Genomic DNA, 22,195 nt, shown 5'->3' on the forward strand with positions numbered 1-22,195 from the left:
TTTATATATACATACATACATACATTGATCTATGTAAAGATGACCGTATTTATTTAAAGGGAAAAGAATGTGCTTTTCTGTTTCTTTATGTAGGATCACCGACACATAAAATCTCGAGTTTTAAGGTAATACAATCGTAAAACAGAAGGCTTGTCATTCTAGTATATATATATATATATATATTTATATATATATATGTAATTGAATTTAAAGATCAAAGATCAACTTCTTTTAATGATAATATAAATACATGACAATTGATACTTCTTGTCATCGTTCTTATATATATGTATATATGCACAAAGCGATAATAACAAGTAGTCAAGCTACAAGCCTAACGTCTTTCTTCTTTTCTTTCTTTTTTAAGAACATAATAATGATATTTTAGGGTGTACATAAAATATTTAATAGACTGAGAATCATCAATAATAATAATAATAATAAAAAAGAACCAATAAATTAATGCACTATTTTTTTTAATGTTTGACGAACCTTCGTTTCAATGTATATTGTGCTAATTATTTTTGCTATAACTATTCTCCATTATACTATGAAATATTATTATTTTCTTAAAAATAAAGAAACCACCATAATGAGTTTAATTCATGGCCTTTATCATTATTATCATTTTTCTCTTTTTAAATAATGCATATTGAGTATAAAACACTGATTACTACTACCACTTTTATTATTATTATTATTAACATCATTGCATTTTTTTTTAAAAAAAAAATAAACTGACATCAGCTTTTGGCCCTTGAACTATTCATTACACTTCTTTGATTGAGTTTACTATAGTAACAGTAGATATATTGTGTCACTTTTTTCTTTAAAAAAATTATAATTTTGTTGTTAATCAAGTACAAGACAAAAGCTGTTGGTTTAGTGTATATTAGAATATTCTTATGATCCTGTCAAAACCAACCCAAGGCATATTAATGAAGTGCTCCAGAATGGACTTTGAGTTTCTTACCTTTCTCTCTTAAAGATCTATATGCGTGGGTGTGTATTTGATAAGGTCTGTTATTTTCAGAACACAAGATTATTTTTTATATATGGGATACGCACCTACCTATTATTGATCTATAGAGAATTAAGAATAATAATAATTGATAAGATAAAAGACTTTGAATCTTTATATATATATATATATATAAAGACATTATTAGCCGAAATCAACAGTTGCTATTAAAAAAAATGGTCCAACGATATATTTATTTTTGGTTCTTCTTCTAAATACAAATAACATACATATCTTTTAATGCAAAGTGGCTGAGAAAATGCTCCGAGAAGATACCGTAAAAGCGAGCTAGTTAACTCATGTTGTATGTAAATATAAAAGTAAAAAATGATATATATATACATACATACATACATACATAAAAATAGGTACTGAAAATTTGACTCGATCTTATACTTTTGGTTATCTAAACAGCTGATTTCTCATTATGATATGAAATTAAACATCAACTTAGATATATTTACATAGTGGGCCGTAAAATTCTTTGTTTAGGTTAATTTATAAATGGTATTGCTATGTGGGCGTATAAGTAGATATAGTGTTTGTAGGAAATACTAGCTCAGGGATTAACAAGTAGATAGGAATATGTGTAGATAGTCTGTATACTAAGGAAAAAAAGGATTAAATTTTATAAAAATGACAGTTGAAATTATTAAAATATAATTATTTTATATCTTAATACCATGTTCCTATTACACATACAGACACATAGGCAAACACATATATTATACAATTGTGTCATGAAAATTTATTTAATAATAATAATAATGAAAAAAAAAATATAAGAAGAAGAGGGAAGCATGAGTTGTAGCATACTAGGTAGGGTTCATAGTAATTGAAAGCACTCGATGAAATAAAGTAAAGTAAAATAAAATAAAAGAAATGAAATACATATACTTACTCTGGTCTTTTAGACGCTTTTTAGAGTATTACAATTATGTTTTTTTTTGTATGTGTGTTTGTGGATAAAGAATAGGAAGAGAGAAAATGAAAGTGTGTAAAAGAGAAGGGGGTAAGGAAGAAGAAGAAGAAGAATAAGAAGAATAAGAATCAGTGATAAAGAGAGGGAGAGGAAAAGAGAGAGATATGGATAGGTGGATAGATAAAAGAAGAAGAAGAAATCAACAACAAAAAATAAAGATGAGGATAAAAAATAAGATAAAGATAAAGATGAAAAAAAAAGGTAATCCTGAGATTGGCATGTGCATTGATAGTGTAGAAAGAAATACAAATTTACATAAAGGAAACCCAACTGTAGGTAGTTTCAATTTATAAAGTCAAAGAAAGCCTATCAAGTAAAAAGAATAGACAGATCAATACATCTTCTTATTCACCAATCGTACCATATCAACCAATAGCAACTCAAAAGAACCTTCTATTACCCTTAGCCTTCTTCTTATGTGTCATTAGTACTCACCATCTTTCTCTGCAGTCAACGGCATATTTACGAACAAGCCGCTTCTTGTCATCCAAGGATCTGCAAAGTCGCTTGACTACAATGGGTGCATGTGGCGATAGGGTTGTTGGCTTAAATTTATCTGGGATATCCTTTAGACATTGGATAGATTCGATTCGAACGGGCAAGGAGAGGTTGTGAGCAGGATCAGCCGAGTGTAGCAGTCCATCGATAGTGGGTGATGTGGCGTGTTCGATCTTTTCTGGAGAAGTGGCAATAATGACGCGTGTTACTTTGATCATAGACAAGGAGAGGTTGGAGTCAGACAATAAAAGGGAGGCATTGATAGAGGTAATAAGCTACATAGATAACAAACAATTAGTACTTTAATTCACCCCAATAAAAAACTGTTGATAATTTAATTACCTTTGATGATTCACTAGCAACTACAGAATCAGGTACGTTCACGAGCAAACAAGAGAGTGCGGTAAAGTAATTGATTTTGGAGTCTATTGAATGGTTGGGTAAATCGTTAATAAGTAAGTCTTATACAACGCATATATGTTTTGTTTGAATAATCACTCACCTGCAGAAGATATATTTGCTGTCTCGATGAGTTTTGGGGCCAAGTAGTTGAAGACGCGTTGTCTGTAAAGAATCTATATTATTAAAAGAAATCAAGCAAGTCAGTCAGTCAGTCAGTCAGTCATTAAAACAAAAAAGAATGATGTATTATACACATTATAGAGATTTGTACTTACAGAAACATTTGCATAGGATTTTTTGTTGAGCATAAGTTCGTCGTCTTGAAGGATAGTAGAAAAATGATTTGCAGCCTCGCGCCCCACATCAGGTAATTGGCATTGGTTTGCAATAATGTCAAGTATCTGGAAACCCAAAGCATGTCCTTGAATAACGAGTGCCTTGGCCAACTTTATAACACACACGTTTTTTTATATATATAGAAAATTGATTGTGTACAAAGGTTAGTAAATAAAAAGATCATGATTATAATAAATCCCATGTATTTTTTTTGTATATGTATAATGGTACTTGTTTGTACGATTAAAGAGATTAAAATTTTGATTATTATTAACAAAGAAACTCACCCATGTTAGAAGCAATAACCCAGCCTTCTTTACTTTGATATCCGAGGATTCCAAGGCAGGAATAAGATAGGTAGGAATAATATTGTCCACACAAGACATTACACTTTCTATAAAAAAAACCAAAACAAAAAAAGTTGAGTAAGTAATTGCTGGATAATAAAATAATAAAAGTATTAGTTATTTACCATTTCCCCACTTGTTTACAATTGAGGCAAAGGATTTTGTCAACGCTAGACTCTTGGCACTACATGGAGTATTTAACGCAGCCTGGACAAGTCCTTGGATGAATTCACTATAAGATGGGATAGGAAGAACAACCTTTATAGATATAAATCTTGTTAATCTTTATTACAATAAAGAAAAATAATAATTCCACAGGGAAATTTCTTGGATATTTTCAAGGCATTTTTTTTAAAAAAAAAGAAGAAAAAGGAATACTTGCATCTTTTCGGCAGTTTCCAATTATGGCTGCAAATAACAATGTAATGTCGACTGTGGGGGCTAATATGGGCATATTCTAATATTTATAAACAATAGAATTCAAAGAATCAATATGTGGCAATAATAATAACAATGTCAAATTCATATTCATAAGTAACTTACGGTTGATAAAGGAAAGAGACGAAGGGTAGGATCACTTGTAGATTGAAGGTTAACAGCTGTCAGATCACCATTAACAAAAAGACGGAACGCAATTGCAGTCAGTGCTGTTTGATGACTTCAAAAAAAATAGACAAAGATTAAAATTAAAACCAAAACCAAAACCAAATAGAAATCATGACTTTAATGTATATCTATTTATTTATTTTACCTTGAATTGGAGTTCTTTACGACTCCAGCCACAAAGAGCGACAATATATCGACAAGTTGGGTATCGAGTAGCCATGAACCTGGATAGTGAAGAGTAGATTTGATACACTCTGACATAATGTGAGGGAAAAAAATACGTTGTCCTAGTTGCATAGTTTTTGGGTCTTTTGGGGCCATAGTTTGAAATAAATTGAGCATAGTTTTAGCCAACGCGGAAACGTAGTCTCGCGACTGGTCTAAATAACAACAAATAAAATATATAGAAAATAGAGATGTGCGTGAGTGTGGGAGTGCAATTTTTGTAAGAGTATGGACTAACCAGATAGACGGCAGGACTTATCAAATTTGTCCAATAGAGAAGAGGCAACGATGGTGTTGAAAATGGTGGGGTTGATCGTCAAGTATTCGACGGCTTCAAGGGTACTATGGTAGTTGCTGTTGTCTGGTTTCTGGTGTCCTGGAAGTAGTCTCCACAGGAGTGGGAAGGTGTATTTGGAGAGTGCAGGGAGACTCAACTTTGCTAATACAGAAAGGGAAGAGAGAACAAGCGCTCTATATACGCACAGACACGCATGGATCGAGTATACACCAAACACAGTAATAAGATCATTAGTATATGTATATGTAGTAGCATATAAAAAGATTTATTTTTATGTACCTTAATTCACCGTCTGTGTCTGGAATCAACTGGGTGAGATGCAATACAAGTTTCTCCATCTTGATACAAAAAGAATGAGATCGAGGAAATAGCTTCTAATATATATATATATATATATATATTGTTTACCTCTTCTGCCGACAAGAATTGCTTCATAACAACCATTTGGCGAATTCCTTTCAAGGCAGACATTCGACAGACACGTCCTTCATCAGAACGAATATTCAAAGATGTGATAAAGATATCCAACAGCGGTTTCTTGTAAGAAAGCAAAGGGGTCTGGAAATCTCGATCTGATAATGATATAGCAAATGATAATATTAGAGAATAATAGTAATATACAAAAAAAAAGATACTCACCAAATCCAATATCCTCGATTGAGCCATAAAGACTCTTACTTGCAAATAGAATCTCGATAAAGATATCAAGAACAGCGAGCTGTCGACTGAGAGAATTGGCATCTTTAAACATATTGTGAAGGATAGGGAAGGTCGTATGTACTACAGATGTACAAGCAGGATCTATAATACAAAATAATACAATTAAAAAAAAAGGTCGAGCCAAAATAAATAAATAAATTATGCAATGTTTTTTGTTTGTTTTGTTTTGTTTTGTTTTTGTTTTTGTTTTTGTTTCTTACCTGATGCAGAGGCGGCAGAACGTAGAATCAATGCTGCAGCTTTTGCATATTTGAGTTCGGGTTCGTTAAGTTTCTCGACGCATTGGGATAGTAAGGCATCAATGGTTTTCTCTACAGGATCTCTGATGTTGGCTATGCTGACACCAGTTCCTAGAGTAGCCACAACATTATGAATGGTCTTGAGAGCTGTGGCCTCCATTGAGGTCTCGGTTGCATGATAGACCTTTATTATTAATAATATTTACAAGTAAATATATACGTATAGAAATATAGAAAAAAAATAAAAAGATTGCTTAGTAAATTGATTGTTTTAAAATAATTATGTGTATATTTACTTCGTTTACGAGGGCATCGAATATATCTTTTGCGTGTGGTAAGAGAGCGTGTGCACCGTACGCGGGAGCGCAAAGGCCAATTGTTTCCATGGCATCTTTCTATTAAGGTAACAGATACCATATAAATTTTCTAGGTCAGTCTTAACCATCATCTAGACCAAGGCACGTGTTTTGGTGACGAGATTATCATTATCGTCACAAATCACCATCACCATCACCATCACTACCGTTTTTTTTTTCCTTTTTTTCTTCTTCTTATTTCTCTCTTTGTACCTTGGCACTTCCAGTCGTATTCAATAGTTTTTCTGCTAGTAAAGGAGTAGCATAGTTTGCAAAATAAGGTGTGGCAGCCAAGCAACGTCTAGATGAAAAGAAGTATAAAGTAAGAATTTAAGAACGGTAGTTTTGATTAATTATATATGGTATATTTGGGTCAACTAGTGCTATATGGCTATTTTGTGTGTGTATTTGTGTGATCGTGTACCTGAGGCTGTCCTTCAGGTCTTCGGTGGTGATACTGAACGGGTCATTAATCGGGGCGTTAAAACTTATTGGGAAATAGCAAAAGAGCACGTCAAATAAATCCTACAATAAATTTCATCCAAAAAAGAAAATAGAGAAAAAAATAAAAAATAAAAATATATATATATATATATATATATAAAAGAAGAAGGGAGAAAGAGAGAGAGAGAGAGAGAGAAATAAAATAAAATAAAATACACGGTAATAATAACAATAGTAAGAATAATAAACAAAACAAAACAAAAAATTACAAGAAGTAAACATAAGCATTAATAAAATTCACCCTTATTTTACCGCCACCTCCTTATTCTTCTCTTACTAGTTTGATTTTTTGTATGTCTTTACTTACTTCAACATGCTGTGAAATGTCAAATTTTTCAATGATGAATCGAACAATTTCAAATGCAATCACAAGATTACGTGGATCCTTTTCACCATCCATAAAAGCTACGAAGCTACCAATAAAGTTCACTCTTGCACGTTGTAGATCTATTTAAAATGCAATATAATATAAAATAAGTAAGTAAATAAATAAATGCCCTTTTTTTATCAGATCTGTCATTATTAATAATAGATGATAGATAATTGATAAAAAAAATTGATGTAATGATGTAATAGTATAATAATGCCATATATACGTATATTTACCGGAAGTGTAAGTCTGAAGAAGCTTGTTGAGTAGTGAGAATATCTTGTGGCGAGTTCCCTGAGGTTGTTTTTTCTGGCCAATGTGTCGAAAGATTCTAATATATATATATATATATATATATGAAAATTTAATAATTATTATAATTTTTTTCAATCAAAATAATAATAATGATGTATAGCAACACTAGCAATAAAGAATAAAATTGGTTCCAAGAAGGACTATTGAAAAATAAAGAAAAGAAAAGGTCTACTACACGAGGACTTTTTTCTTTCTTTCTTTCTTTCTTTCTTACGATTGACATAACATGACAGCGTAATGGCCATCGAAATGAGGTGTTGAGCATAGGACATCAACTAGATCAAGAAGACGGAGAACTGATGTAGAGTCATTTAAACGGTCGCATGAGAATGACATCAACACCTCGACTATAGAAAAAGAAAGAAAAAGAAACAGACAAGCATTAGATTATTTTTTTTAATTCTTCTTTTGTTCGTTGTTGATGTCTATCGTATCTAATGATATGTTACCTGTCTCATAATCAAGAGAGGAACGACTATGAGTTGTGACCTGGGTAAGTAATTCGACACCTGTACCATCAAAGAAAATTAGGTATGCAGATACACATGTATATATATAAAATATAAAGCGTAGAATGTGTCTGATATCAAAGGCTAGATTTGAATAGTATATGCATATATATATATGTGTGTGTGTGTGTGTAGCACACTTGGTGTCTATATGAATAGTATCGTTCGTGTACAGATCTTTAAAGAATGTATACATGTATACATGTGTCGTGTGTGTCGTGTGTGTGTACGTGTACGTGTGTGTGTACGTGTACGTGTGTATATATGTGTGTGTGCGTGTGTACGTGTGTGTGCGTGTGTACGTGTGTGTGCGTGTATGTGTGTATGTGTGTGCGCGAGTGTATATGCGTATGTGTGTAAGCTATATTTCTTACATTTTCCTCGGTGAATTTCATCCTTCCAATAATTTGAGAGAAACTTGACAAGATCTGATAACCCTGTCGAGCTTTTTGTTGTCACTATAATATATAAATAAAAATTCCACGGCGCATTTTGTGTGAATAAATTTTTGCTTTTTTTTTATTATTTTATTTTATTTTTATTTTATTTTTCATTAATTCATAAGAATAAAGAAAAAACTCAATATAATATTAATATTAATTACTATTATTATTATTATTATTACTTAATAAAACGTGAGCCATGAAGGACGCATCGATTTCATTACGACTTGAAAGAATCCAGTCCTTGACAAGGTCATCATGGAGCTGTTGTTCTGGTACATTCATTTAGTATTTAAAAATAAATAAAAAATAATAAATGAAAAAAAAAAATAGTACGAAGAAAAAAAAAAAAAAAGAGGGGGGGAGTTTTTGCTTAGTGCGAGACAAAAAAAGAAGGGGAACGTTATCAGATTTTGCAAACAAGTTGAGTTTTATCAGATCTCCAGTCACATTATAAACACCGCTCCAGACGATAGAAAAAGAAAGGGAGAAAGGGAGAAAGGGAGAAAGAAGGAAAGAATTTCTGGATGGTGTGCCAGCCAAAAGATGAGTAGTACAACAGATCTCGAGTGGCTACTGCACGCCGTGTACATCCGAGGAAAGGAAACAAAAAACAAGGGGTGGGGAACGAGGGGCGGGGTGAAAGGAATAGATAAAGACACACACACACACATACACACAGATAGATAGATAGATGTTAAGAGAGAAAATGGAAACCTTGTATTCATCAAAAAAAAATAAAAAAGAAAATACTAAACCCAAAGGAACATTTTCTTACTATTTTATTCATCTATATAAAATTTCATTTACTTTGTAGTTTTACCATTGATCCTTATAACTCTAGTCTGGGTGGTAATTTTTTTTTCTCTCTCTCTCTCTCTTTATTTATTTCCCATTATTAAATGCATAGATATATATATTAATATTACGTTATTGACAGCCACAAGAATGACTAAAATAATATTAATTGAGATTATCATAATGATATTCAAATAACAATAATAATGATTATTTTATTTTGCTTTATTTTGGTTGCGCACAGTCCCCTTGGTGATAAATAAGAGATTTTTTTTTAAATATATACTACTTTATCGGTGCTTGTCACTACTTGTCATTGCTTGTCAATTTGGTTTGACTTGACTGGCTGATACCATATTAGGATCTACCAATGAGTACAAGAACAGTCAGATCATAAACAAAGAAGAGGCAGGAATAGGAAGTAAAGGAGGAAAGGAAATGAGGGAAAGGGGATTGGGGGTGATGTAGGGACTTCCGAAGTTCGATTTAGAATGATTGACAATAACCAAAATAGTAAAAAAAAAAACAAGAAATATATAAATATATATATATATTTAAAAAAAAGGGAAAAAAATAAACCTTGAGATGCGTATATTTATAAATACTTTCTTAATATTAAGATTGGTTGGTTGTCTAGGTGATTGATTGATTGATTGATTGATTGATTGATTAATAAATCTCGATTTTAAGACAAAAAAGAAAAAAAAAGAGATCTGATAATTATATAATACAAAATATACACACCAAACAAATCCACATACAAACAAACACAAATCTTGAGCCCAAACTGTGGCTAATTTTTATACTGTATTATATGATAGAATTATATGATATAATATGATATTGTATTATATTTATATGAGTATTTTTTTCTCACAATCATTTCGTTTGTTTAACCAATCAATCAAAAAGGAACAAGACAGCTCCCTTGAAAAAAAAAACCAAAACCAAAAAATCAAAAAACCAATTTGACTTTTTTTTTTTTTCAACAAAAAAAGTAAGAAAATTATAGAGGTAAAAAAAAAGAAAGAAAGAAAGAAAGAGAGAGAGAGAACGAAGGAAAGAAATAGATAAAGAGAGATAAAAGTAGCACTAGGTGATAGGAATAAAGGAATCTAGAGGACTTCTTGTTATTTCCATTGCCATTTGTATTCACGTGTATTGGAGCTTGGCAGGAGGTACATCTTCTATTATATGTATGACAAGAGACGTAACAAATATATATATATATATATATATATATATATACATATATACATAAAAGAAGGGCCTTTAATAGCCAGCTAAATATAGGTAAAATAACAATAATACAAAATACAAAATACAAATAGAAATAGAAATAGAAGCCATATTATGTAGGCTTAAAATAAGAAGATAAAATACACAAGCAGCCAAGCAAGTAAATAGGCAAATAGATAAAAATGTGGTTTTTTTCTTTCTTTTTTATCTTTACAGGATTTTCAAAATATTTAGTATCCATCGCTACTATCTCTCTTTTTCTCTCTTTCTTTATTTCTTTCTCTCTCCCTCAATGTGTGTGTGACTAATGATGTACCCACGGCTCACAAAGACTATTTTTCTGCAATGAAATATAAATGCTGCTGCTGTGTAACCCTAATGGATGATCTTTCTACGACTTTAAAGATGTCCTTTAGGATAATATTTAGATGACATGTAGGTCAAATCTAATGCAACATTGATTCACTAATTCAACTAAACAATTAATGGGATATATATATATATATGCGTGTGTTTGGTTTTTGAATTGTTTAATAGTAGTAGAATGCAACGATACAAAATAGTGTAGGAAGACCAAAAAAAAAAAAAGAAAGAATGACTGACTGAATGAATTCACTTGTCTGTAAAAAGTATATATATATATATATATTAGATTTTAGTCTGTTGTATATATGAATAAATAAAATTAGTGGCAGTATTATTATACATATGCTACGTAATCTAGGGTGGGGAGGAAGGAAATTAAAAAAAGGAGGAGGAATAAGTAAGTGGCGACGGCGGTAATAGTAGTAGAAGTAGTAGTAAAATTAATAGTATTAACAGTGAAAGTGGTAGGAGCGGTGGTAGTGGTAATGGTTGAAGATGTTAATAGAAGAGGAGGAGGAGGGGAGGGAGGAAGAAGATATTATAAAGAAGTTGTGATCCAATATGTATAAGTAATAATAGATAGTTAAAAGAAAAGAAAGAAAAAAGGAAGGAAAAAATAACCCTGTGAAATATTATTTTCTCTCTTTTCTTTCACTTAGTTGGATTTCAGTTTCGCTCTCTCGGATTCATCTTCAATGGTCTCAGCATCCTTGGCTTGCTTGGCCATCACCTTTTTGTTGATACGCAATTCCGAATCGTACTGCTCGTCTGTTGGCTGGCGATGAGAATTACCGATACGATCCCAAAGGGTAAAATATTGGCCGTAATTGTAGTTGAAGTACAAGTGATGGACAGCGTGATGGGCACTGGTGTTGATGATAGAAGAGTGGGATATGTATGCACCTATAAGATAAATAAAGAAATAAATAAACGAATGCATTAGTATTCAAATGCATAGATGCCTTGAAAATATTTACCATCGTGAATCATCACAGTCCAAAAGTTTACAAAAATAAACAGACCAAGATACAGGTACTTGTGCATAGGGAACAGGAAGACGTAGATGTGGTAAGGCAGAGACTGGGCATAGCCATCAACAGCCTTGAATGCATGAGAGGCAAAAGGTGTAGGAACTATGTGTACATAAGATAATATATACATAAATCAAATCAAAGCATATTTTTGGGTCATTAATAAAGAAATATTTCTCTTATAATATTGCTCTATTTCATTATTCCATTCTTTCATTCTTTCTAGCCAATATTTCCCAACAATTCATTATTTATCCAGTTACTTACCGATCCATTTGTGGTGAAGCTGTTTTAGATAAAGAGACAAATTATATTAGATTAGATAAACTAAACTGACAATATATTTATTTATTTACCTTGTGCATGCGCTTGTATAGAAGAGGATGATGCTCCCAGCGGTGAATCCAATAAATACCACAGTCAGTAAATGCAAGGAAAGCAGGGATAGAAAGCAAAAAGTATGCCCAGTCATACAAAGATTCAGGAGTTCCACCATAAAGGTAAGAGTGGCCTCTGAGTTCTCCAACAATCCAAGGTGCTGTCATGACTAGATAACCAAAGTCGTACACACACACACAGACACAGACACAGACATACAAAATAAATAAGTAAATAAATAAAGAAATTATTATTATTTTTGGTTCTTACCAGCAATGCCAGGCATGGCTGACAATGCGCATTCGATTTCAAGGCGGATCTGGTTTTTCAGGAACTTTGGATGCTTCATAATGTTGTGATCGTACACAAAGTAGTATGACATTGTGGCGGCAAAGAGGTAAAAGATAAAACCTCCTACTGTCAATATGAAGATCGATGTAAAAGTCTGACGATAGATATTGTCGCGAGGTATGCCAAACGTTATGTCGTCTGTGGTCGTGGTTCCATTGATATTAAAGGAGGTCTGGCCGACCTTTGAGTACAGGGCGTCAAACAAGTACTCGTCTGCGTACTCCACAACAAGATCCATCAGGAAGAACGAAGGAAGGTTTTATTTTATTTTACAAAGAAGGGTAAGGTAAATAGGTTTAGGTTCCTTAAAACCCGCACCCAAAAAGAAGTTGGGTTTTTATAACCAAAAAAAAATAATAATAAAATAAAATATATATGAAAATAGGAGTAAGGTTTTTTTTTATCTCATTGGATGCTGTTGATGTCCCGACGGATTTATTATTATTTATTTATTATTTCACTTTATATGTGTGTATTATTTATTTTATTTTATTTTGTTTTTTTCTACCCGGGTCCCTTTCTGTGTGTCAGACCGTTGTATCAGACCACAAAAAAGTACTTTGTCTGGCAATTGCGCCGTTTGACTTGTGCTTTGTACGGATATACTCAACCCGATTAAAGCCTCTTGTGGGCCCCTATTAAGGAATAACACGCCTATTCAAGAGTCAGACATCTAAGCTACACAATCAAAGTCAAAGTCAAAGTGTTCAAAAATACCATATACATTATTGTCATTTAGATAAAATACTAATAATAATAATAATAATAATAAAATAGCAATATGTATCTATGGGTTGAAAAATCAAAAATAAGAAGAAAAAAATCACTCAGGTACAAAAAGGCTAAATCCTACGAAAAATTTCAGGGCACGAAAGATTTTGATAGACTAAAAAGGTACCAGGCAACACATTAGGACATTTGTAACGTCATACTAGAAATGATTTATAAGTAATGAGATACTATGAATCAAAGCAAAGAAATAACATGGATATATATATATATATATGTGTGTGTGTGTGTGTATCAAAAGTTAGAGCTGATATTTGATTCCAAGAGCACTCAGACACATAGAAATATACGTTTCCTAGTTGCTTTAAATCACAAAATAGTATCTCTTTTTTTCTTTTTTTTTATATAAAAAAAAAGGCAAGACTGTCCGACATTATTGTTATGAACAAGTGTCACCTATCTCACATTGATCTCATGTTTTTGGCCAAATATTCTGTTAATGTGCTAAACTCTAAAATATCGGTAAATAATTAACAAGGTGCATTTAGAATATAGCAATAGTAGTAAAGAAGTCTAGGCAATAACAGCATATTCTGATGATGTACTTTATTATACCACAAAGGAGACTACATTTCTTAAAAACAAAATTGATTTTTGATTTATTTATTTATTTATTTATTTTTTTGGTTCACAACGAAGAAGTACAGTCGACAAACCCGCCTGTAGTTCAATCCCCGATATACCTTGTTGTCTAGCAACTAAATAAATAAATAAATACATGTCTATATACACACAGAGGCATATAAACGTATATGCGTACAAATATTCATGCACACATACATAAAGAGAAAGAAAAGAGGAAAAAAAGAAAGAAAGATCCTTATTTTCGATGGAAAACAAATCAAGCTTTGTGTATCGTGCCTCTATTGAATCATAAAGAGGTCTTTTAAAGAATGTCTTGTAATCAAAACCAGAGTAAGATAAAAATTAATCTCCTCGACTAATCAATACTTTCAATTCAATACATTTCATTTCAATACATTTCAAGAACCAGCAAAAAGGAGTATCAAAATAAAATGAATGATATAAGGAGAAATGACGCAAATAATTGACATCCCCTTTCTTTCTTGATATTTAAAAACAAGTGAAACATATACAAAAATTATTTATGTAAAATGTACTTTGGTGCTTAAAGAATACTATCTTCTTTCTTTCTTTATTTATTTATATATTTATTTTATACTTTGAAATAAAAGAAAACCATGTGGCCACACACACACTCGCCTACAGAAACTAAGCTTTGTATCCAAGCACAAGAAAGCAAAAGACATATACTATTTATTTGGTCAAATGTCTTTACAGGATGATCTTTAACCCGATATGTCACAGGGGATCGACAAGGTTGATCAGTTTTATGATCCACTCTAAATTCCAGCAAATTATATATCCATGCCTGTATTTATATTACTTGTCAAGCTAACTTTTCAATGTGTTTTATATAATATATAATAAAATATAAATTTATAATTGCTGGTTGCAAGTCCACCTGTAATTTATTGCTATTTTTATTGTTATCTATCTTTTTTTTTTGTACACCAAAAATCAAAAATGAATCATTTCTTTGGTTGTAAAGTTTAAGATTACCCTATAGAAAAAAAAAATAGGCGATTTTAGTGAATTGTTGTAAGTCTTCCGGGGTTTAAAGTGTCTTGTACTTGAGTTTTAATTAAGCACCAATTTCTACTCCACCATGTTTTTTGCAGTCAAAGCAAAACATCTTTTTCTTAGCTTTTTCAACCCATTGCAAAACTAAATATCAAGTTATTCAAATCTAATGGCTTACCATCGGTAGCTTGGGTGGGTCCTAAGCAGTAACCAGAACATAATTGTTTTATCTTTTTTTGAATTCTAGTCAGTCTTTGTCTCAAACGACGACCCTCCTGGAGATCTTCTTCTGCTTGTCTTCTAGCACTTACAATTTTAACAGTACGAGTAAATCTATTAGGGTGGGGCTATATTAGTGAGATTTTTCGACTTGCTTAAAGGTTCGAAGGGAAATCTGGGAGCACGAAAAATAGTGCTTGGAAGTACTAAATGTATCAAACAAACAAAGATCAAATTCATGCTTACAAAGTAGATATCTAAATACTACACCATTGGTTGGTTCATGACTATGGTTGTGAGATACAAACCAGTTTTTTTTTACCATTAATACAGAAGGTCAACCAAATGCAGAACTGATATTGCTTTCTAGACATTCTTTAGCTTTGGATTGGTTAACATAGAAGGAAAGGCGAAACTTGCGGAATAAATCTTTGGTTGGTTTGAATTTTGGTATTTGCGTAAAATAAGCAGAGAATAGAGATAATTACAGTAATATAGGCAAACAACAAAGGTATGTAGAGTTTAAAATTCTTGCCTGTCAATCGTGCTGTCGTTTATAGACTTTTATATACGTGACTTTGACACATGAGAATATAGTACATAATTTACCAGATAAATATAATGATTGATTGATTGATTGATATAAAGGAGAGCTGCCTAAAGGTATTAATCATTTCGGTAGCATCCTGCAAATACATCAAAATAAGATTTAGTTTTTTGTATCTGTATTAGCGTTTTATATTCGTTGTTCTGAATTTTGTGTACCTATCACTAAAAACTTACTGAGAATATGCGTGGGTGTGTATAATTTATCTTGAAGAATAGTGCATAGCTATTGTATTGCTTACAAACCTTCTTCAAGCCTTTTATCATAGGAATTGAATAATAATATTAATATGACTGATTTGAAAGACTTGTAACTTTGATACTTCTAGAAGTTAGGTTTAGAGTGATATTCAATTATCATTATCTTGGTTTTTAATCCAAAAAGCCATTTTACGTGAATATTGTATGCTAGACTGCTTACATGTTGCAAAGTTGAACAAAGAGACCAACATATCCTACACAATTATGTATCTTTAATCTGAACTTAAAGAAGCCTTTGCCATCAAAAAGTAATGGCTGTGATTACTTTTTAATGCATTGTTGCTTTTTTATTTTGCAAAAGCCTTTTCTTATTTCTCTTTTTTCACAAGGTCTAAAATTATTAAAGGTCTTTAAAAGAAACATACTTAATAACTATCAAGGCTAGTATTAATAAAATACGAATCGGCGAAGTTGATAAAAGAAAGCAATCTGAGAAGAATTGGCAGAAAAACATCTACATCATGTACAGTTTGGCTGTCAATATTGCTCGCATGCTCATTAGAGATCTCAGTAGATTTAGAGAATCACAGGGAATCTGTCTTCTTGTTTTTCAAAAGTAGGGATCAGGCATATCAATGTTAACACAAAGCAGGTTTATACTCTTCGATAAAAGAATCAATTAAGCAATATACATGCCTTCATCAATATTATAGTATTTAGAGAATAGCCGTTTTTTTAAGATAAAAAATGTAAAAAGTATTACATAGAAATAGATATATGTAAACTGTTTAGTAAATTTATAGCTTAAACTGCTATTAAATATCATAAAATTTAGTACTTCTTCTTTCCATACTTCTTTATATTCAACTTGTTTTATTCTGATCAATAAAAACTATAAAATTCCAATATAAAACCGTGTATTTGTTGAGCCAATTGTGAGAATAGAGATACCTAAAAAAAGGTATAAACTTGCCATATTTAGAATATTTGATTGGATTAGATGCAAAAATAATCTGAAATCCTATAAATCATATTTGACATAGTTTGAAATCTCATAAATAGTATTTGCCCAAAAGTAAGGCTGACAGGTTAATGTCTGGCATGTTATTGGTCTAGAAGAAAGTTGCAGGTTGGCAACTTTGTTGCAGGTTCGGGGTTTAAGCGATGCCATTTCCTCACAGTGTTTCTTACAGTGATTAGTGGCCAACCCAACTCAATTTGATCCAGAATCTCGTTTCTTTTATTTTATTTTATATATTTCGTTTGGTATTTTACACATTTGTATGAAAAATAAATAAAAGGTTTCAATATTTTCACTGTTTCAAAATAAATATAACATATTCACAGGCATTCTTATATTTCTCTATGTACACTTTTTGCGTTTCGAGTCTTATAATCAGCTTATATACTGTATTATAAAAAGAAACAATGAAAATCTTGTAGTAGCACACCTTTTAGGGAATATCCATTGATAAAGATCATTAATCTTATTAGGAATTGTATATATACATATACACACCCATTAAAGAATCCACAATACTAGATTAAATATTTTCAGTCAAGTTTTGTATTGTATTCTTGGAGGTTTAGGTATACAAAGTGTGGACATATCTTTATATACATATTTTTTTTATTACAAGAAACAAACATGTATTCAAGTCCATATGATTCTAGAGTATAGTTTTATGTATAAAAGACGACATCAATAATAAAATACAACATTTTCAAAGCTACCTATATTATAGATCATATATATCAATTGATTTATTGTTTTATTGATCGAAATTGAAACATATGTATCTTTTAGTAATAAGACTAATACTGATAATGGTAGGAATGGTACATTATCATATAAAGAAAGAAAAGAATATATATATATATGGAAATAAAGAAAAAAATGAAGAAAGGAGGAATTGAATTCATTTACACAGCTTTCCCCCCTTGTCAAGTAGCCGTAACAGCCGTAGTAGCAGTAGTATTAAACCTTAGTAACAGTCAAGCGGTGGCATTAGAATTAGAATTATCATTAGAATTTCTAACAGCAACAGCAGCAGTAACAATATTCTTCTTCTTTTCACCTCCCTTCTTCTTCTTCTTCCTTGAGAAACAGCAAAAAACATCAATAGTATATAAGTATATATATATATATATATATACATGAGAGAGAGAGAGAGTAGAATGAGGAGTAAGAGGTACAAATAATTGATATTATCTATACCTAAAAAGTGGAAGAATATGAATAATATGATGCGTCTATAATACTATAGACAATTTGAATGAAAAATAATGCAGGTGCAGGTCAATGATTAAAGAAATGTGTGCTACACATACAATTTTGTGTAAAAAGAGGGAGAAGAGAAAGAAGAAGAAGAAGAAGAAGTATAATAATGAAAATAGTGATAGTAACTGTAGTAGCTGTAATAGTAAGTAATGGCAACTTGATTGATTGGTCGAGTGGTTGATTGATTGAGTGATTGATTGATTGATTGATTTTTTTTCCACTAGTCAGCAAACCAAGCTAAATCCATGGCACCTAGATCTTTTGCGTCTTTTATGATGTCATGAACCATATCACCAAGTGAGCGATAATTGTTGCGATGGATTGAGCCACTCATTGGTAATGAAGGTCCTCCAGTTGCTCTGCGGGATAAGTTATGACGAAGATGCAACTCTTCAGCAATGTCAAGAAGATGAGGGTGAAGTTCTGGGTCATGTTGGGTCTCATTGTAGAATTGTAATTGTGGTTCGTATTGGTAGATTGGCGGAATCGAAGAAAGTCGTCGAGCTGCTGCTGCTGCTGTTGGTTGCTGCTGCTGCTGCTGCTGCTGCTGTGGTTGTGGCTGTTGTGTTAGTGCTCCTGGTAACCCATCCCGAGTGTTTGGCCAACGTACGGGGTTGTTCCGCCGCAGATTCAGTGCAGCCGGACCAACATTTTGAATATTGGACTCTATGTCTTCGGGATTTTGTACAAAGTAGTTGAATGTGTGCGGCATGGGTGGCCGAGGGGCGTCTGGTAAAAAGCTGGCCTGGTCTGGTTCATAGGTAAAATGGTTGTCCCCTAGAGATATTGCCACGTTAGAATTGAGATCGACTAGAAAGTCTTGGTTACCACGTCGTAAAAGAATAGAGTTGATTCGCAAGGGTTCATTGGGGTTCATTTCCATTCCCATGTTCATAGCAATGTTCATCCGCGCTGCTCTAATCCTTTGTGCCTGTCCCGGTAGCATAGCTGGCTCGTTTATATTATTTCCACCTTGATTATCATCATTATCATCATCTTCATCGTCTTCGTCGTCATCATCCTCATCATCTTCATCATCGTCTTCATCGTCCTCTTCATCTTCATCATCCTCATCAACTTCCTCTTCTCCCATTTCTACTTCTACCCCGTTAATTGTCTGTATAATGACATGATTAACACCGTCTATTGGTTCAGCAAGAAATTCGGTTGTCATGGTTCTATCGTCATCGGAATCTAAATGCGAATTACGACCCGTATTGTGGTGATTGTTATTTCTGCTCTTGCCTACACCGTGGATTTCTAGTACGCTCGAGACCAAACGCTTGACTGTGCATTTAGTCGATCTTCGTGCGTCGATTCGTACGAGACTAGGGCAGTAAGTGGCCCACATCCAGATCACCTGTGCTGAGATCCACTCACAGCGCTGAGCTTTAAGTTCCTCTATATGCTTGCACTCCCTTCCGATTGCCTTTATGGCTGTCTCGAGAGAGATCTGGACGTGTGTGAGTCCAGGCTGGATAGCATAATACTGCAGCGTTGAGAGATACTCGCCAGTCTCCTCAATCATACTGTCGGTCAGCATAGAAGTGTAGGACAAGTTGAGCGAGGTGAGGTTGTTGCAGTTATGGGCAAGTTGGATCAAAGACGAGGTTGAGATAATGATGGAAGACAGACCTCTGAAAGACATTGCCCCATTGTCTTCTCGTGCAAGACTTTCAGAGAGTCTAAAGATGCCTGCCGGTCCGCGCATGACGTGTGACATGTTTGGGATTGGAGATGGAGTTATGCGAGGAGTATTGTTGCCATGGACTAAGCCGGTCACTCTTAAATAAAATTCATGATCTTTCATGACCTCTATTTAAGAGAGAGAGAGAAAATAGCATAAATATAAAGTAAGAAGAGAGTGATGATGGTTTTAGCAAGTTAAAATCCAAGAGTAAGGATACATTATATATATATACGACTTCTCTTAATATTGACTACGATGAACGGACTTACCTATGGATTTTCCCGAAGATAGATCAACCGAGGTAATAAGGTGACCATATTGGAATGATCTCTTTGTGCGTGTCAAGGTAAGTATGAAGATTGCCCATCGGTAGGTGTCGAGTACGATTGGGCGTCGGTAGAGAATAGGCACAGCGCAGGTTAGCCATTGTCTGCATACAAGTGATGATGCATAGAGGGCCGATTGATGTGAAGAGAGATGACCAAAGATCTCAATCAGTAGTTCTGGAGGGAGGCATGATATGGATGCGGTTCTTTTGACTGGATTGGACAAGATTGGTACATCATTTGCTTCATCAGTAAATTTACTGTCAGCGGTGTTGGGAGCAGATTGCTCTAGTAGTAGCTCACACCATGACTTGTATGCTGCACGTGGGACGATCATAAAGTCTTCTTTACTAGGGTTAGAGTTTCTGCTCTCCATTGATTTAATTTTTTTCTTTCTTTATTTCTTTCTTTCTTTTTTTAGCTATTCAAAGTCGATATCGTTGTCGTCGTCGGTATCGTCTTTCTTATTTTATTTTATTTTGGTTGGTTGGTTAAAGATAAATATATATATATATAAAAAGAATATGATATATAGATATATAGATATATATAATACTATAATATATACTTCTTTTTATATACTTGTTTCTGTGTAAGTATATCTTTATATGTATATACAAGCGTTTGTATGTATGTGTGTGTGTGCGTAGGTGTTTGAAGAAGAGAAGGGTTTATTCCAAGTAATAGGAAGAAGTATAGTAAAAAAGAAGTAAGCTATTAGTTAATATATTTAAAATAAAATATAAAATGTGAGAGGAAGAAAAAGGTTAGGAAATCATAAAGAAATCATTATTTTTATTTTAAAATAAAATAGAATAATATCATTGGATTCAATTGTGCTTGTGTGAGAAATGGAAAGTTTAACAGTGTGACATTTTGGAGTGACATCACAGGAAGAACATTGATAGAGATTCACCTTTTTATTTTTATTTTTATTTTTATTTTATTTACTATGAACAAATGCCTAGGATTTAAACAATTACCAATAAAGATATATATATATATATATAATAAAAAGGATTTACGGACAGTTTGGTTTAAATAGCTTAAATATACATATCTGTCTGTTTAAATCTCTTGGTAAATTGAATATGTATTTACATTTATTTTACATCACCAGCAAATTTTACAGTCAAGTTTCATTTCGATTTTTTTTGTACTTGCTTTTATTTGATCTGATCTTTACTATACAATTAGTCTCCTTCAAAGTGAACCTCCCTAAACTCACTTCAATGGATCCATTTTCAACTCTTGCTTTCAACTCCATCTAACATTATATTTTATATGTTCAGTTTAAACAACCGAAATTGAGACTCTTATATTTTCATTTGATTTCCTTCCGTTAATATTTATGCTTCTTATCTCATGTACCAGCAATGTGCCAACAACTACAGCACAAAATAATCAATTTCGTTCTTTCTTCTCTACCACATACACATGTACATACACATGTACATAATTATATTCTTATGATCTCCGCCATTATCGGTTTTCCGTTTTGTGTTCCCACTGAAACCCGTTCTTGGGTTAAAGAGTCTTTTCTGTAAATGCCCAAGAATATAAATTATAGAATCATTTTTTATATAAATTTAAATAAATTCACAATTAGACCTCTCAGTCTAATCGCTTATAATTGACCATCACCTTTCTTTGTTCTTTATTATTATTATTATTCCTTGTACTTTAATAACACGTCTTTAGGACACAGCCCTCCTTTCTTTGCTTGACACAAAGGAGATTTTCTTTTGTGATATTGCCACAGTACAGAATTATATGCATAGACAGCTGTTAAGTTTCCTTTGATTCTTTAGGATTTTATCCAAATAATTTAACAACAAAGCCTTTCCAATCATTCTTCCTTTGTTTTCTTAATAAAATTATATATAAATATTATTGGCAGTGTTTTCTTTGAATGGTGTACAGAATACAATGCACATTAATATTAATATTTAAGGATTATACAATAATAGTTTCTTTTAAAGATCTACATACTATTGAGTAGACAGTCAAAAAAAAAAGATTAAAATTAAAAAGTAACTTGAATATTTGAATAAAACCCATACTCCCTTAATTATAATTATTATAGTAGTAATGGTATTAGGTATAAAGGATAAATATCAGTGCAGTGTATTGTGTCATATTGA

At 32.3% G+C, this 22,195-nt stretch overlaps 2 protein-coding genes across 2 annotated transcripts; both read right to left on the bottom strand.

The window, feature by feature from the left end:
* Nucleotides 1-85: 85 nt before the first annotated feature.
* Nucleotides 86-8,544, bottom strand: PHYBLDRAFT_184583 (hypothetical protein; the record flags this gene model as incomplete). Its single annotated transcript, XM_018438955.1, has 25 exons — nucleotides 8,354-8,544; nucleotides 8,103-8,186; nucleotides 7,669-7,728; nucleotides 7,434-7,566; nucleotides 7,141-7,235; nucleotides 6,842-6,981; nucleotides 6,455-6,555; nucleotides 6,244-6,331; nucleotides 5,971-6,069; nucleotides 5,636-5,858; nucleotides 5,355-5,516; nucleotides 5,124-5,287; nucleotides 4,995-5,053; nucleotides 4,656-4,888; nucleotides 4,338-4,572; nucleotides 4,130-4,244; nucleotides 3,712-3,844; nucleotides 3,527-3,633; nucleotides 3,179-3,349; nucleotides 3,004-3,076; nucleotides 2,844-2,926; nucleotides 2,439-2,776; nucleotides 1,252-1,309; nucleotides 1,073-1,083; nucleotides 86-158 (listed from the first exon to the last, which is right to left on the bottom strand). The coding sequence occupies exons 1-25, from the start codon at nucleotides 8,454-8,456 to the stop codon at nucleotides 86-88; spliced, it is 3,141 nt and encodes a 1,046-aa protein (XP_018299376.1). The 5' UTR covers nucleotides 8,457-8,544.
* Nucleotides 8,545-10,724: 2,180 nt separating this feature from the next.
* PHYBLDRAFT_178901 (hypothetical protein) lies at nucleotides 10,725-12,628 on the bottom strand. The gene is made up of 5 exons (XM_018438060.1): nucleotides 12,254-12,628; nucleotides 11,962-12,152; nucleotides 11,873-11,891; nucleotides 11,552-11,707; nucleotides 10,725-11,477 (listed from the first exon to the last, which is right to left on the bottom strand). The coding sequence occupies exons 1-5, from the start codon at nucleotides 12,570-12,572 to the stop codon at nucleotides 11,230-11,232; spliced, it is 933 nt and encodes a 310-aa protein (XP_018299377.1). The 5' UTR covers nucleotides 12,573-12,628; the 3' UTR covers nucleotides 10,725-11,229.
* Nucleotides 12,629-22,195: the final 9,567 nt, after the last annotated feature.

Source organism: Phycomyces blakesleeanus (assembly GCF_001638985.1).
Source record: "Phycomyces blakesleeanus NRRL 1555(-) unplaced genomic scaffold PHYBLscaffold_1, whole genome shotgun sequence".
Classification (NCBI taxonomy): domain Eukaryota; kingdom Fungi; phylum Mucoromycota; class Mucoromycetes; order Mucorales; family Phycomycetaceae; genus Phycomyces; species Phycomyces blakesleeanus.

Excerpts from the sequence above, each read along its gene's own strand:
- PHYBLDRAFT_178901 (XM_018438060.1), bottom strand. The coding sequence starts at position 12,572 with ATGGATCTTGTTGTGGAGTACGCAGACGAGTACTTGTTTGACGCCCTG. Across the intron at positions 12,153-12,253 it reads AGCCATGCCTGGCATTGCTG|TCATGACAGCACCTTGGATT; the intron begins GTAAGAACCAAA and ends TTGGTTATCTAG. Across the intron at positions 11,478-11,551 it reads GACTGTGATGATTCACGATG|GTGCATACATATCCCACTCT; the intron begins GTAAATATTTTC and ends TTTATCTTATAG.